The sequence below is a fragment of the Alosa alosa genome, chromosome 24, assembly GCF_017589495.1.
Source record: "Alosa alosa isolate M-15738 ecotype Scorff River chromosome 24, AALO_Geno_1.1, whole genome shotgun sequence".
Lineage (NCBI taxonomy): Eukaryota > Metazoa > Chordata > Actinopteri > Clupeiformes > Clupeidae > Alosa > Alosa alosa.
Genome location: NC_063212.1, coordinates 12,086,019 through 12,101,018, shown reverse-complemented (window position 1 = coordinate 12,101,018; position 15,000 = coordinate 12,086,019). Strand labels below are relative to the sequence as shown.

At 44.2% G+C, this 15,000-nt stretch overlaps 1 protein-coding gene across 4 annotated transcripts in view; it reads right to left on the bottom strand.

Annotated features, from left to right (window-relative positions):
* Positions 1-15,000, bottom strand: part of LOC125289711 (NACHT and WD repeat domain-containing protein 2) — a 56,889-nt gene that overhangs the window by 10,872 nt on the left and 31,017 nt on the right. For 3 of the 4 annotated variants that reach the window (XM_048236683.1, XM_048236682.1, XM_048236681.1), the window contains exons 5-7: positions 9,047-9,307; positions 6,101-6,251; positions 1,477-1,766 (exon numbers count right to left, since the gene is read on the bottom strand). In XM_048236683.1, coding sequence (XP_048092640.1) covers positions 1,477-1,766; positions 6,101-6,251; positions 9,047-9,307 — 702 coding nt within the window. The remainder of the gene's footprint in view (positions 1-1,476; positions 1,767-6,100; positions 6,252-9,046; positions 9,308-15,000) is intronic. The other variant, XM_048236685.1, reaches the window with a different exon arrangement.

Sequence of the window (15,000 nt, the reverse complement as noted above, 5' to 3'; positions counted from 1 at the left end):
TATAAAATCGGCTCTAGGAAAAAGATATCCTGTTATGTATCCAGAGCCACATTCATAGGTCTAGTGAGAAATTGAGGGATTCGAGGGGATTTTGGATTTAGCCAGTTTTTTAGCCATTTTTCACAGAACCATTTTTTAGCATGTGAAAGACACATGGCACGTGGAAAAAAAACTGATAAAGAAATTCTAGCTTTTTAAAGACCCAATGCAAAACATCTTTTCTAAGGCTCGTTTCCCAACCCTGGGGTCAGGATCCCATGTGAAGTCGCCTGAAATTCAAATGGGGTCGCCTGAGATACTGGGTCTCTCACAATTGACCAGTACATTACATAAAAATATACATAAATTAAATTTAAAAAATATTAAAAAACCCATGATATCCAAGTTAAGTAATGGATCCTTCATTACAATCTAGCTAAATAAAAAATAAACGTAGACAGCTCGCATGAGATCAATGTTTGAAACAAAGTACCACTCTCGTCTGGATGTTACAGCAGAGATGAGCTATCTCTCGCAATATGTGAATGATTGGGATCGCCAACGTTTTGTGCCCTTAAAATAAGGTCACCTGCCAAAAAAGGTTGGGAATCCCTGGTCTAAGGAATCACATATCAAGATTGTTGGGTGTTAACAAATCAGTATGTAAAATATTTACATATTGTAGCGCCGAGGCTATTTGCCTCCGTGTTGGACTTTCCCCTGTGTTCCCCTGTGTCTTCTGTTTTCCCGGTGTGTGTGTGTGTGTGTGTGTGTGTGTGTGTGTGTGTGTGTGTGTGTGTGTGTGTGTGTGTGTGTGTGTGTGTGTGTGTGTGTGTGTGCGCGTGCACGCGCATGAGTGTTTGTGTCTCCCTCTCCTTCCTGTCATAGAATGTGTCAATGAGTTCTGATGTGTTTTGATTGGGGGGAGGTGTCTGGGAGGGAATATTTAGGGGCTCAGATAGGTTAGCGATTGATAAGGGGAGGGAATAGGATAGGGGGTTCTAAGACGTCTAGTAAGTTTAGTCAGAGTAGAAGTGGATTATGTGCGAGTGAGTTGTATTGTGAGCAGAAACTGCTTACAATTAGGAGTGACAATGTGAAAAATAGCCCTATTTACTGAAATATTTCGAGTTAGACAAAAGTATTCTTGGAAAAGACTGTAATAAAGAAAAACACAAAAATATTAGATCTTTAGTACACAGTATGCACGTGAATTTAGGGAATTAGTGAGAGGCCACATACGTCTCCAAATCCATTTGGATGGGAGCAGGATTGAAACCCTATTAGTCTACAAAACATATGAGATGATCTGCACAACAAGGAGTTCCCATATATGTTTTTTATTTGCAGTTTCGAGTCTCACGACTCTTCCTCAGACTAGCCTGGTGTAGTCTGGTGTGCGGATCATCTCTTATCTCTTGTATACAGTACGTAGATTTGACCTTAAAATCGGAAAATTATGACACTGACTGCCCGTGGTCCCATTCCCATTCGTACTTGTGAGTAGCCCAGCTTCATGTCACAGTGTGTGACGGAAGAGTAGACGCGCAGGTTGGACGCCGCCACCACCGTGGGAATGAACTCGTCACGGACTTTGAGCAGCCGCTCGTATGCCTCCTGGTTACGCATGACGCGGTCGGCGTCGGTGATGATGTCCATGTAGCGGGCCATCTCGGGCAGCTTAGCGTGCCGGTCGAAGTTGGCGATCTTGCGGATGTAGCACACACACTTCTTCAGGAAGGCCGGCGTCTGCTTGCCCAGTGCGAAGTCCAGCTCGTCTTCCAGGGCTAAAGGGAACGAGAGACAGAGATGTAAAAATGGCGTAATGAAGACGTTTTGTCGTTTCTGTCTGAAAAAAATTTAAGCTTGTTGTTTTTCCTTTCGTTAAAAATGAACCATTTTACCGGCTAAGCCTCTTGTCTTTCAAATAAAATAAGTCTGCCGTAGAGAAGAAAAAAGCGGATTTGATGTTTAGCCAGAAAGAAATGATGCAGCTTTCTGGCACACGACTCTTTAAGCAAGCAATTAGATAGGTTTCCCTAAGCCCTGTTTGGAAATTTGTGAGTAACAAAAGAGAGTATGTGTGTGTGTGTGTGTGTGTGTGTGTGTGTGCATGTGAACGTGTTTGTTAGGTGGCGGAGGTGGTGGATGACGGCATGTTTTTGATAGGATTGTTTAATCCCACATCTCGGCGTTTTATCAAAGACCTCCAGACAGGGATGGATTACTGCACGGGCCTACAGGGCCCAGGCCTGGGGCCCAAGGGGTCAGGGGGCCCTGAAGCCCAAGCCTTTGCATGGAGTCATTGCCTCAATATCAACAAATCAGGATGTAGGCTATGAATCTGATTGAATTAAAGTATTGGCCATCCCCAAAATGCACCAGAATACAGGAAATCACATCAAACAAATTAAACATTTTCTGGGGGAAGACCCCCAAACCTCCCCTCTCACATGAGCGACAATTAGTGGGGGGCCCTTAATACACCTGGGCCCAGGGGCCCTTAATACATCTGGGCCCAGGGGCCCTTAATACATCTGGGCCCAGGGGCCCTTAATACATCTGGGCCCTTAATACACCTGGGCCCGAAAGTTCATAATCCGCCCCTGCCTCCAGAGAGAGCACCTCCGTGTATCAGCTGCTCCATATCACACACGCAGCAGCCCGACTTACGATCGAGGGGGTGAGCCATGAAGGGGGTTAGGGGTGTTTGGAGGGAGAAGTGGGGTTGGGTGGTGGTTGAGTCTGTGCTGGGCAAGCTTACTGACTGCAGCTCAATTCTCAATTGACTCTCCTATGGATTTCCTTCTCACTAAAGAGAGAGTAAAAAAAAGAGAGAGAGAAAGAGAAAGAAAGAGAGTGTGTGTGTGTGAGAGAGAATCATGCAAAACACTTCACGCTGCATTGTGTTCACCTGAATGGGTCTAGCAGAATACATTACAGCAAAAAAAAAAAAAAAAAAAAAAAAAAAAAAAACATTCTAAAAGGGGGGATTTGCGTTTCTGTTTTTGAGTTTGGGCCTGTGGCGAGCGGAGAGGTGTGGGAGAGACAGCGACAGACACATAATCCCCTGGAGGGACGGCGGCATCTCAGTAGGGGCTGCTGGCAAAGCGCTGGCACCCGTCTGAGATTCACACAGAGCGCTGGCACCCCCAAAAAACACACACGCCTGCCACCCCTGCTGCTGCTGCTGCCCCTTTTGGTGCCAACCTCCTGTAGGACTATACCCACACCATCCTCGGCTTCTGGATGTGCCCACCAAGACAGGCTGCCTTCCTGACGTGTGTCCTTTATGCCTCCCCAGGTCAGACTAGGCACACATTTGCTGTCAGGCATGACTTTGTAATTCACAGTGTGGAGACGTCTCTGACACTAGAATCACCAGGAAAACAAACATTCCATTTCCAAAGCTTAATTTACATTTACATGTATTCATACAAGGGATCACATTGTCCCCGGAGCAACTTGGGGTTAAGTGCCTTGCTCGGTGAAAGCCTGGAATTGAACCCACAACTTTTCAGGCTACTGCATGCTACGGCTCCCAGTCGATATCAGAATATTCTTTGAGGGGGACATGACCCCACCAATATGCAACTATGCTACAATAGCATAAATAAATTCTATAGGCCTACGTAACAAGCCACAAGCCCCATCACGTAAATTTAGGATCTGTTAATGTTCCCATTAATTGTTGACATTTATTGTTGACAACACCAAATCAACACTAATACTTATAGTCTATGCAAACTAAATGTATAAAACTAAATATATATCATCGTCAGTTCATCTCTTATTTCATAATCAAATTATAACATTACATTTGAGAAATCAAAGACGCCTTTTGTCTGTGAGGTTCACACAGACTCACAAGCTAGCCTATTGTTGCTGTCATAACTAACACACACACACACACACACACACACACACACACACACACACACAACACACACACACACACACACACACACACTTACAGATGGCCTTGGGTGTTGGCATTTCTGAGAAAAACCAACACAAAATCTGATATGCAGGTTTATTCATGGATAACCTACGGCAATATTCAGGTCCCATATCAGTCAATGGTTCCATGCAGGCAGGGTGTGGCATATGGATGGGGTCGTACCCTGCATGTCTGTCTTAAAGGCGGGGACTTATTTTTCCAGTAATGCGTAATGAGTTTTGTTCATATCATTATAGTTATGGTTGTAATTTCTTCATCCCTAATCAATTCCATCAGATAGAATAACACAAAGAGGGGAAGAACAGAGCTATGGAACACTATTACTAGTTTTAAAAAGAAAACATATATAAACATACTGACATCTGTGTGATGAATTTGTATGGGACACTTTGTCCCCCCCAATGCTGACTCTATGGCTACTGCCTGGTCCTTAGCCACTACACCGACACCGCTCCATTAACATGTCTACCCAGAGACAAGCATAAAGAAATGTGAACTAAGTGTAGGAATTAATATACAGGTTTTCCCCTCTAAGACCCAACCCTAACTTCCAGGTGTCCCTGCATCTCCAGCCAAACATGGTTAGACCACAAATCCCACTTCTTTGGATAACTTCAGAACTTGCTGTTAATGCTGTCAGTACCAAAGGTGCACACTTAGTTCACAATTCATTATGCCTGTCTCTGGGCAGATATGTTAATTAACAGTATATGAATACATGAATATACTGTACATGCCTTCCTAGAGAAAAATGTGATGTTGAAAATATCACGGTGATCTAGTGAAAATTGAACTGGAGAGCTATAGGCAGGGATAGCCAGGCTTCCTCTTCACTCCTTCCCTGTCTGTGAACCCCGTCAGGTATCTCCAAAAACTAACCACCAGGTTTCACCCCGATTGCGTGAACCTGCTCTGCTACCTCAGAACAAATGAAGATTAAAAAATGGAGACGATGAGGGGAAGAGAGAGATGAGGAGTAATTGGGAGGAAACAGAGGAGACGACCCAAGGAAAAAAACACACACGTGGGTAGGATGGCATTAGTGAGAGAGCTGGTTGAGATCACTGGATTAACCTGAGCACATTAAGTCAGTTGTATTAGATCTCATTTGAAACCCCCGTGGCGCAGACACATTTAAATACGGCAAAGCGTGAAGATGAGCCCTCGTCCCAAGACTTTCTTTCATCTCCGTAAATGCTCTTTGAAGTTGAGAGTGTAAAAAAGACACATTCTGAAAAGACACTGTATAGAAACTGACTTAACATTTCCCTGGTAGGCTTAATGCTATGCTGGATCTATGGGATGACATTCGGATCAGGAAGGAGCAACATCCCTCCAAAATCCAATCCAGTTCAAAAAGACTAAGCTTACGCAATGGACTTTAACAAAACAATGTGGGTTACACTCTGCGGCTTGAGAAACGTCTCATAAATATGAGGATGACTGGATGAAAAAATAACAAATATTATAACCTCCCTTTGATGTCATGGCTGTCATAATATTGAAAAACTGCCTTATCCTACCATACGTGTGCCTACTATAATTGCAAATTTTGCACCTAACTGAAAATTTACACTGTTATAACAAAGATGTTGGCAAGAGTGGAATGTGAATTAGTCCATTTCAAGTGCCTCCATCTCTGGCGTGATGAGACAATGTGTTTGACAATGCGTTTTTGTATGTGTATGATTCACTTACTCCCTAAAAAAAGAACTGAAGTGAAAAAATTACTCTCTCCTGTTGTTTCAGTGGACATAATGTGTGCGTGAAGCACTGCCGGTCTGCATTACTGCTGAATTTCTAACAATAGACTGATGTCGGATGGATGGCTGAAACATGGTGTTTGGTATTATTTAGCCTTTAGTGCCTTCCATACCTTGGCCTCTTGAATAGAATTGAAGAGAATTCAAAAGACGTTTAAACTGTAGAGAGTTGGTGTTGAGGTAGAGTATACTTATTCTTAGACTTGGCTGACTTTGGCTGATTTTTTATCCAAAGCAACAGTTATTGCAAAGACCATTCTCCCCAGAGCAACTCGGGGTTAAGTGCCTTGCTCAAGTGCATAACGGTGGAAGCCGGGAATTGAACCCACAAGGCTACTGCATGCCAGCCCAGCTCCTTACCCACTACACTACCAGAGTAGGATGTAGGTTACTGTACGTGAGCAGAGGAACTTCTTGGCCTGGACGCTCTTCATGGTGCCCTTCTCCTGCAGCTGCAGCACAGCCGTGCGGAAGATCTTCTTGATCTCGTCTGAGACGCCGCGCCACGCCTTGTCGTTCTTGGACTTGGCCGCGCTGCTCGACTCCATCTGGATGGAGAAATGGACACAGATTGATGGATGTCAGAGCAGAGAAGACTACAGGGAAAGGCAATAAGATGCAACTCAAGATGGAGCAGTGTAGTGAGAAGATAAAGGGTCACACCAACAACGATAGCTATAACAATAACGACAAAAAATGATCGTTCTAGCTAATATGAATGACTATATAATATACTGGTTAATGATATCGACATAAAAAAAAAACGGTATCGTTGGGGATCACTTTCCGACCGATTTTGATAACTATAGAAAGCTGACAACCAATCAGAATCCATCAAATTTTATCCATCACATTCATCAACACAAGGAGAGACTTTCCTTATCGTTGGTCAGTGTGGATGATTTTAACGTTATAGTTATAGTTATCTTTATAGTTATCGTTCCTGGTGTGAACGAACCTTAATAAAGAGAGAAAAACATTAAATGCATGGAAAATATGGTATATGAGATAATAAAAAGCATGACGACACAATTACATGGATGTTGCTTGTCCTAAACATTTTCTGACTTTTCCCTTGTCTTATTACAAAAAGTTTAGATGTCTTCTTTGCTACATTCTCACAGAAAAGTCCCTTTATCTGCAAGTAGTCTCAGCTGCCCTACCAACTGTACATGATCATGGGACAGCCATGGGCAGTGTACCAGGCACCAGCTGAGAGGATAGAACAGAGACACACCCTGAGCTTAGGACACGCACTCTGGGGCATGTCGACCGTCACTTACACGCCGTGTCTTTGGTGTCTAGTTCCCCAGAGGAGAGAGGGAAAGAGGGAAGGAGAGAGAGGGAGAGAGGGAAAGAGGGAAGAAAAGAGAGGTAGAGGAAGAGACGGACAGAGAGAGGGGCCTGCGGAGCATGAGGAGGCTGGATGAGGAGGAGAGTTGGGTCAGTTTTCAGGCCCATCTGTAAGAGTATGTGTGTCTGTGTTTGTGTGTGAGTGTGAGTGTGTATGTGTGTGTGTGTGTGTGTGTGTGTGTATTTGGGGGGTGGTTTCTGGTCAGATGGGTACGAGGGAATAAGCACCTGCTGCCTTTTCTCATTTTACTCCAGCAGAGAGACAGGAGGAGAGCGATGATGCTAACACTACCCTTCAGCAAGCAGCAGTGTGTTAGCAGCAGATTTATGCAGAGAGAGAGAGAGAGAGAGAGAGAGAGAGAGAGACAGGCAGAGCAAGAGAGAAAGAGAGAGAGAATGAATAAGAGAGAAAGAAAGAGAGATGGAATGAATAAGAGAGAGAGAGAGAGAGAAGGAAGCTGGGAAAAAGAGGACAGGAAAAATGGATGAATAAGTTCTACATGGGGGTAGGGAGGGAGGGGAACAGTGATAAAAATGCAGGTGGGTGAAACTGGGAAGTTGAGAAAGTGAAAGAGAAAGAGAGGGAGAAAGAGAGAGAGAGAGAATGAGAGAAGGTAGGAGAGACACTGGCAAGGAGAGCTGAGGAAGGAGAGATAAAGACTGAGTGCTTGGAGGGGTTTTATTTAAAAACACAACCTGAATTTATGACTCTCGTAAAGCCTGCCGCAGGCAAACAGTGTTCTCTCCAGAGTCGGCCATTTTGAGGGCGTTCCACATAAAACTCTTGTGCTGGCAGTCTTTTTGTCCACAGTGTTTTACAGGACTTTTGGGCTGCAGATAAACAGATTGTCCTTGTCGTCAGCTGTGAACGGCTGTGAACTTAATATCACTGGCTACAACAAACGTACTGACCCTTGGAAGGTCGTGAAAGCACCAGCTTTTCTTCCCCACGTTAAAAAAACATTTTATTATCACCACTTTCAAAAGACACCTGAGATTTCAGGCACAATCCTGACTGCTTTGACACATGTGCCTTATCCTTTATGTTGTTTATCTGTCCCACAAAAAACACCAATAAATGTATGAGTGTTCACTGACTCCACCGATAGTTTGAATGGAGATTCAAAGGCATTAAGATTGAATGGCCGGATATTATTCACAGACATGCCCCCTAGAGACCTGAGAAGGCCATCTCTCTTTTCAACACGAACGCTCCAGCAAACTAAATACTCTATCTTCGCCATTTTGCTCCTTTACAATTCTGGTACGGAAAGCAAGCGGCGAGACACAGAAATGAGAGATGAGGGGATGGAGAGATGCAGGGATGGAGGAATGAGGAAAGAACTGATGAAAAGATGGCCATGAGGGCAAATGTGTTTTGCTCTGGAATTAATTAGACAACCATTTGTGACACGATGAATGTGAGGTATGAGCATTACTGTGTCGTAAAACACGGTCACCAAAAGTACTAGAACTAGCATCACTTTTTCACAACACAAATGACCTTCAGAAGGACACAGATGGTGTAGCAATTCAACACAGTGGATTGGGTAACGGTTTTCTTTAAGCCTTTGTCATAAAACAAATATAACCATGCCATGGCAGATTTCACAACTTCTCATAAATAACTATGACAGCAAATGTCCAGTAACATAACATGTTTTCACATTCAGCAGTTGTCAAGACAGCTCTAAAAATAGCTTATAGAATGCTACCACAGCACACTAGCATATTACTGTATAACTAAAAGTCTGACTGGAGCTATCATAACATTCTTTTTTTCAATAACTATATGATAATAACAATATAATTAAATAACTATAGATAATAATCTATAGGTACAAACAAGGGCAACCATCAAATCACTGGACACTGTTAGTGCTGACTAACCACCTGTGATGACCACTGACAAATCGGGTATATCTGCCCTAACATGTGGGATGAGATGCTTATGTCAGTCTTATGACAGAAGGATCAAGGTCAGGGTTACCCCAAAGGGCAGACAGATGGGGAAACAGACATAAGAGGAAGTGTCTGGGTCCCGTACTGAGTTCTGGTAGTTCTTCAGCATCTGGGCTTTGGGCTTGAGGTAGTAGGCGGGCGGCACGGCATTCTCGTCGCGGCAGTACCACTCCTCCAGGAGACGCGTGTCCAGGCCCGCCTCCACCGCCGCGTCCAGGATCATCTCGAACTCGGCCGACTCCACCTCCCCCGGCACGCGGATGCTGCCGTACTTCTCCCCCACCAGACCCTGAGAGAGAGGGGGGTAAGAGAGAGTTGGATAAGAGGAGAGAAGGAGAGAAAGGGACAGAGAGAGAGAAGAGGATGAGAGGAGGAGAGAGAGCAATGGAGGAAGACAGGGGAGTAGAGAAGGGGGTAAAGAAAGACAGAGGGGGTTATTCGGGGTAAGAGGGCAAGAGAAGCAGAGAGAGTGATGAAGAGAGAGATTCATTCATCTTTTTTCAGCCTTCAGCGATTCTCCTTTTTTCTTAACATTGCATGTGTTTCCTCTTTTCATGGTGTCGGCCACACAGATAAGCACATTTGATATGGAATTTCATGAACAAAAGGGTACGGCGCGAACCAAAGAAACAAGAAAGAAAGAATGAAAGAAAGAATGAAAAGAAGAAAGACAGATAAAAAGAGCAATCCCATAGAGAGAGCGAGGCTGAGCTGGAAACTAGTGCAGAGTGTGCCTTAGCACCAGAGTAGAAGGCGGTCATCTCTCTCCCGGTCCGGCCGCATTAGTCCTTTCCCGGCTCTCTGACCTGCCTCCTCTTTTATTAAAACAGACACCTGCTTCAGGTCACTACGGCAAGAGAGAGGGCACACACTATGCGCCTGGCCAAGCTGGCTTGGGATGTCCAAACAGGGCATGGTTAATAGTGCATGGGTGAGCAAGCCCATGCCTTGCGGGCTTTTACTTTCTCTGTGTTTTTTTCTTTTTTTGGTGTGTGTGTCTGTTTTGTGTGTGTGTGTGTGTGTGTGTGTGTGTGTGTGTGTGTGTGTGTGTGAAGGGGGGGGGGGTAACCTTTCAATCAGTTTCTAATTACAGCTGGGAGAGAGGACATTTATATAAGCCAGGGAGACTTTAAGACATTAATAAGTACTGAGGCACACACACACACACATACACACACACTGGCATACAGGTACACATTCCCAGGTGTAGTGAAGCTGACATCCAACATCAGTTCAGTATCAACCCTGACTTGACCAGGCTGTCTTCTTTCTCTCTCTCTCTCTCTCTCTCTCTCTCTCTCTCTCTCTCTCTCTCACACACTCATCCTCTTCCTCCTTCATGCAACCTCGCTCTCTCTCTTTGCCAAAAGGCACATACAGAATCGCCATCTTCTGGGTACAGACCAACAGTCCTCACAGTGAAATGGATAGCTGAGTTGGAAAAAAGGCAAATTCTTTTCCCCTCAGCTACCCTTCTCTCTGGAGCCTCCCATTATGTCACCAAAGCACTGACTTTATGCAAGCTGTCACTGAATCCGGGAATGATTATCCGCAGGCTTTCCCTCGTGGGGTTGTAGTTCACAAGGGTGGAAGAAAATGTGACTGTCCCTAATTTCTCTTTTCTGTGAAAAGTATCATTGTTTGATCACAGCAGTGCCCCCGACACACAGAGTGAGAAATGCCCTGGGGTCTGTTACACTAAGGTTTCAACATGCAAACATACAGTACCTTTCACTGTGGCGGCCTGGATGCATGCATGCATGCACAGACTTGTGTAATAATTCCATCTGAATACGTTCTAACCACACAGATACAGAATGGTTATCAGTGGTCACACCGAGAGTCTCAAGCAGAGGCCAGATCAGATAAGGTTTACAAGATTATTTCCTTTCAATGTGGAAGAGTTTCATAACAAACCACTGAGAACCACGGAGCTCTGACTGTGCACACTCACTCAGGCTCAAGAACGACTGTTCATGACCTTGTACAATGAACGGTAAACTCATCATTATTGCCATTGCAATAGTGATACAACAATAATCGTGCTGTGTCTCTTCTCAGGGAAAACATACCGAGCAATGTGTCATATGTATATACAGGGCTTAAAGCAATAGAAATGTCTGTGCCTGAAGTTATCAGACATTTATAAATGAGGACGTCATATATACTGTTGTCTCATTGCCTATTTTCAAATCTTAAGCATACCAGCTCACGCCTGAATTCAGGCACGGTGCCTTAACACTTTAAGCCCTGTTTATACATTAGGGGTGTAAAGGTACATGTATTTGCATTGAACTGTTTAGGTACAGGATGTTAGGTTCAATACAGATGCATACCGAATGTACCAAATGCCGTCTTTAACAGTAATCAACAGTAGGCTTTTTTGCTTGCGGACCATGTTTCAAAATTGAGTTACCACACAAACATGTTAAATGGCAGAAAATATGTCAGTTTAGTCAAAAAAATTAAATATTTATATATAAATACAATTATCCACTTCTGCATCCAAACACCCAGTCCTGTCGGGCCTGATGCCACTCTCCGTCAGAGACCTCACTGGTGACAACACCGAGCACATGCTTCTGAGAGATCGCCAAATCACTAGCACAAGCGTTTCCAGAACAATTAGCTGGCCAAAAATTACGCAACTTCAGTCACGCTGTGCCATCCGCAATGAAAATATCGTAGCGGAGAGAAGCGTGGCCTAGCAAGATTGCCAGCTGATGTTATGGGCGCCTGAGGACAGGAGAGGCACGCGCAGAAGAAAGCGAGAGAGAGAGAGAGAGAGAGAGAGAGAGAGAGAGAGATGGACAGATAAAGAGAGGGAATGAGAGAGGGATGAGGGAGAGGGATGAAAGTGGGATGAGGAGCACTTTGCCACAAGCACAAGTACACACTTGAAAGGCAACAGTGTTCCTCTTTGTGGTCATTACGAAAGGTTTATCGTCACAGCTACGACAAAGCTCCTTTGATCGTTCAAGTAGTACCTCTCTGTCACACACACCCCCCCCCCACCCTAGCACTCCTACCTCCACTTTGCCTCCTCTGTGAGCCTCTATCCCCACCCCACCCCTTGCGATCGCTTCAGAGATCAAATTAAGAAAATCACTGTTTTGGTGCCACTGTTGGAACATCTGATAACAACTTGGATAAAAAGAAAAAAAGAAGAAAACTCAGGCAGATGACAGAAAACAAATGGGTCCATTCTCGGTGGCTATTTTTGGGGTTGGACCCAGGCCCAGGGCACTGACCCTCAGGTATGTTTACAGTCAGGTGTGCAAGGATCACGTGAACGCTCTCTGAAGAACCTCATCAGTGACAAGGAGTGATTCACTGGAGACAAAGTTTAAAAACCAAAGTATATGGCAGTGATACAGTGTCAAATCTTGTGAAATTTTAACCTTTACATCACAAGATATTGGCATGTCACATGTCAAGTCAGTTTTGCTTTGAACATTATTCACTATGTGGTGCCACCAGAAATGAATTGTAATGAGCTAGGCCTGATATTGAAAAAAAGAACTATGGGCCTTAACATTACCAATAATTTGTAAAAAATGAAAGAAAATGAGAATAAACTTTGAAAAACATTATATGTTTGTCTGTGGGTATGGAACAGCGGCCATTGTATTATTTTCATGTAGTCTGTCTCACCACACACACACACACACACACACACACACACACACACACACACACACACACGCACACACACACACACACTCATGCACACAGCGAAGGACAGACAGACCCTTCCCTAGCAACACATTTGGTTGGCGATGTCTTCATCTCCCTGACCAGCCTTGCGGTCTGTGCTTGGGGGAGAGAGCTGAGCAGTGGGCCTTTAAGTGTTTGGAGCCGTGCCAGGGAGATTAAAGGACCATGGCCGACGATCTGAGACGCCTGTTATTTTATTTCTGGAAGGGAGCTGGTAGGAAGCCAAGGAGAAGAGGAGAAGGAGGGGGAGTGTAAGGACTTTCAAACACTTCTCCGAGCACTTAGTGAGCCAGGATTTGCTAAAAAAAAAAAAAGAAACTGTTTTTCTTTTTAACAGAAAATCTTTTCCATTCTTTCACCTAAAGTGCCCTTTATAGTTCAGAATGCTGAGAGTGTAAAAAGCTTGCTCAGAAATTTAATCAATAGGAGAACATGTCTGTGAGTGAGGGCTTTTTGGCATTAATAAGAGTCAATTAATCTAACTGAAAGTTGGGCCCTCTGAGACACTGCAAATTATATTTTGCAATGTTAAAAGCAGCAAACAAGTCCCTGAGAAAATTACTATCTCGCTCTGGGTGATAAATGTATTGATTCAATGACTTCTTCTGGTGCAAATTAACAGTTACAAAACAAGCTGGTTTGAAGCTGAAGTTATGGCAATTAAAGTTATTAAGTGTTTATCGTTAAAATAAATAAATAAATAAATAAATAAATACATACAACACCGTAAATGGTGGTTAAAAATCTCTGTCTTTCTTCTCCCTCTTTCTCCCTCCCCCTCTCTCTCCCTCCCTGAATAAGAGCCTACAGTATGTTTGAATTTCACCTTTTCCATTTTTTCATCCCTCTCACCTTGAGCAAGTGAAAAGCCCTGTAGGGAACACCCGTGTGATGGGCATTACTTAAATCTCAGGAGGCTGATGCGACAGCAGACAGTGTCACACTTGTGTGTGTGTGTGTGTGTGTGTGTGTGTGTGTGTGTGTGTGTGTGTGTGTGTGTGTGTGTGTGTGTGTGTGTGTGTGTGTGTGTGTGTGTGTGCAGGAGGGAACGACAAAAATATACACACACCACACTGTACAAATGGACTGGTTCAATGATGAAAATACCAACAATATCACTTTCTGTAATATTCCAAATACCCCAGATATTACCAATATAGATGAAAATACTATGTATTAATATGACTATTCTAAACAGGATGTTCTTTTGATTTGTACATGGACACTTGTTTTAACTCCAAGCTGTTGAAATATCAGCGACTTGCTGACAATATCACAAACATGGGGTTTCAATGCACACATTCTTGTGTTTGGGAGTATTGGGCATGTGCACAAACTTGTTTTACGTGGATTGCAACAGTGTGGACGCCCCATACGACACCCAGACGGCTTTCTAAGCATTGTCATACCATTGGCATAACAGACCAGAGTGATGTTACATCTCAAGGCATGAAGGGGGTCAGTGTGCTCAAAAGAGACACCGAAGCACATGTGTACACTTAAGATAAGCAGAACAGAAGACTGGTGCAGAGCGACAGGTGAGCTGCCTGATAGGAGACAAAGAAACAGCAAAGTATGTAGACAGACAGACAGACAGGCAGACAGCAGTCTCACTGCCAGATGTAAAAAAACTGTGCTGTTTGACACAGACTTTGACACACACACACACACACAAGCAGACTCTGGTATCACTGCACGCCTGGACTGGTTTAAGGACTTGTTCACAACACACTCCTGTCCCTAAGAGGTGATATTACATCTTCTAGTGGGGAAGGGGGGTGGGGGGTGGTGAGACCAGCCTTGCACACAAAAAACTGGAAATGTGAGTGTGTGTGTTTGTGTGTGTATGCCTTTGTGTGTTTATGTGTGTGTGTTTGGGGGGGGGGGGGTAGGATGTTCATCCTCCAAGTCAGATGGAGAGTCTCAGCTTTACATAATATGGGATTGTATGGTAGCTCAGAGGGATGAGAGAGAAGTGTACGCGCACATGTGTGTGTGTGTGTGTGTGTGTGTGTGACTGGGTGTAAGTGTGTCTGTGGGGGGTTCAGTCACGCATCATTGTCATGCTTAATCTGCCAGGGTCACTGACACCATCGTCATGCCAACCCCGCTGCTGTTGCTGTGGAAACGCACCTTATTTATAAGCGCCGCCAGGCTTCGCAGAAGCTCTCATACAGTAGGTGTGTCTGTATGAGATTTGAGTGTGTGCGTGTATGTGAGTGTGTCTTTGTGTGTGTGTGTGTGTGTGTGTGTGTGTGTGTGTGT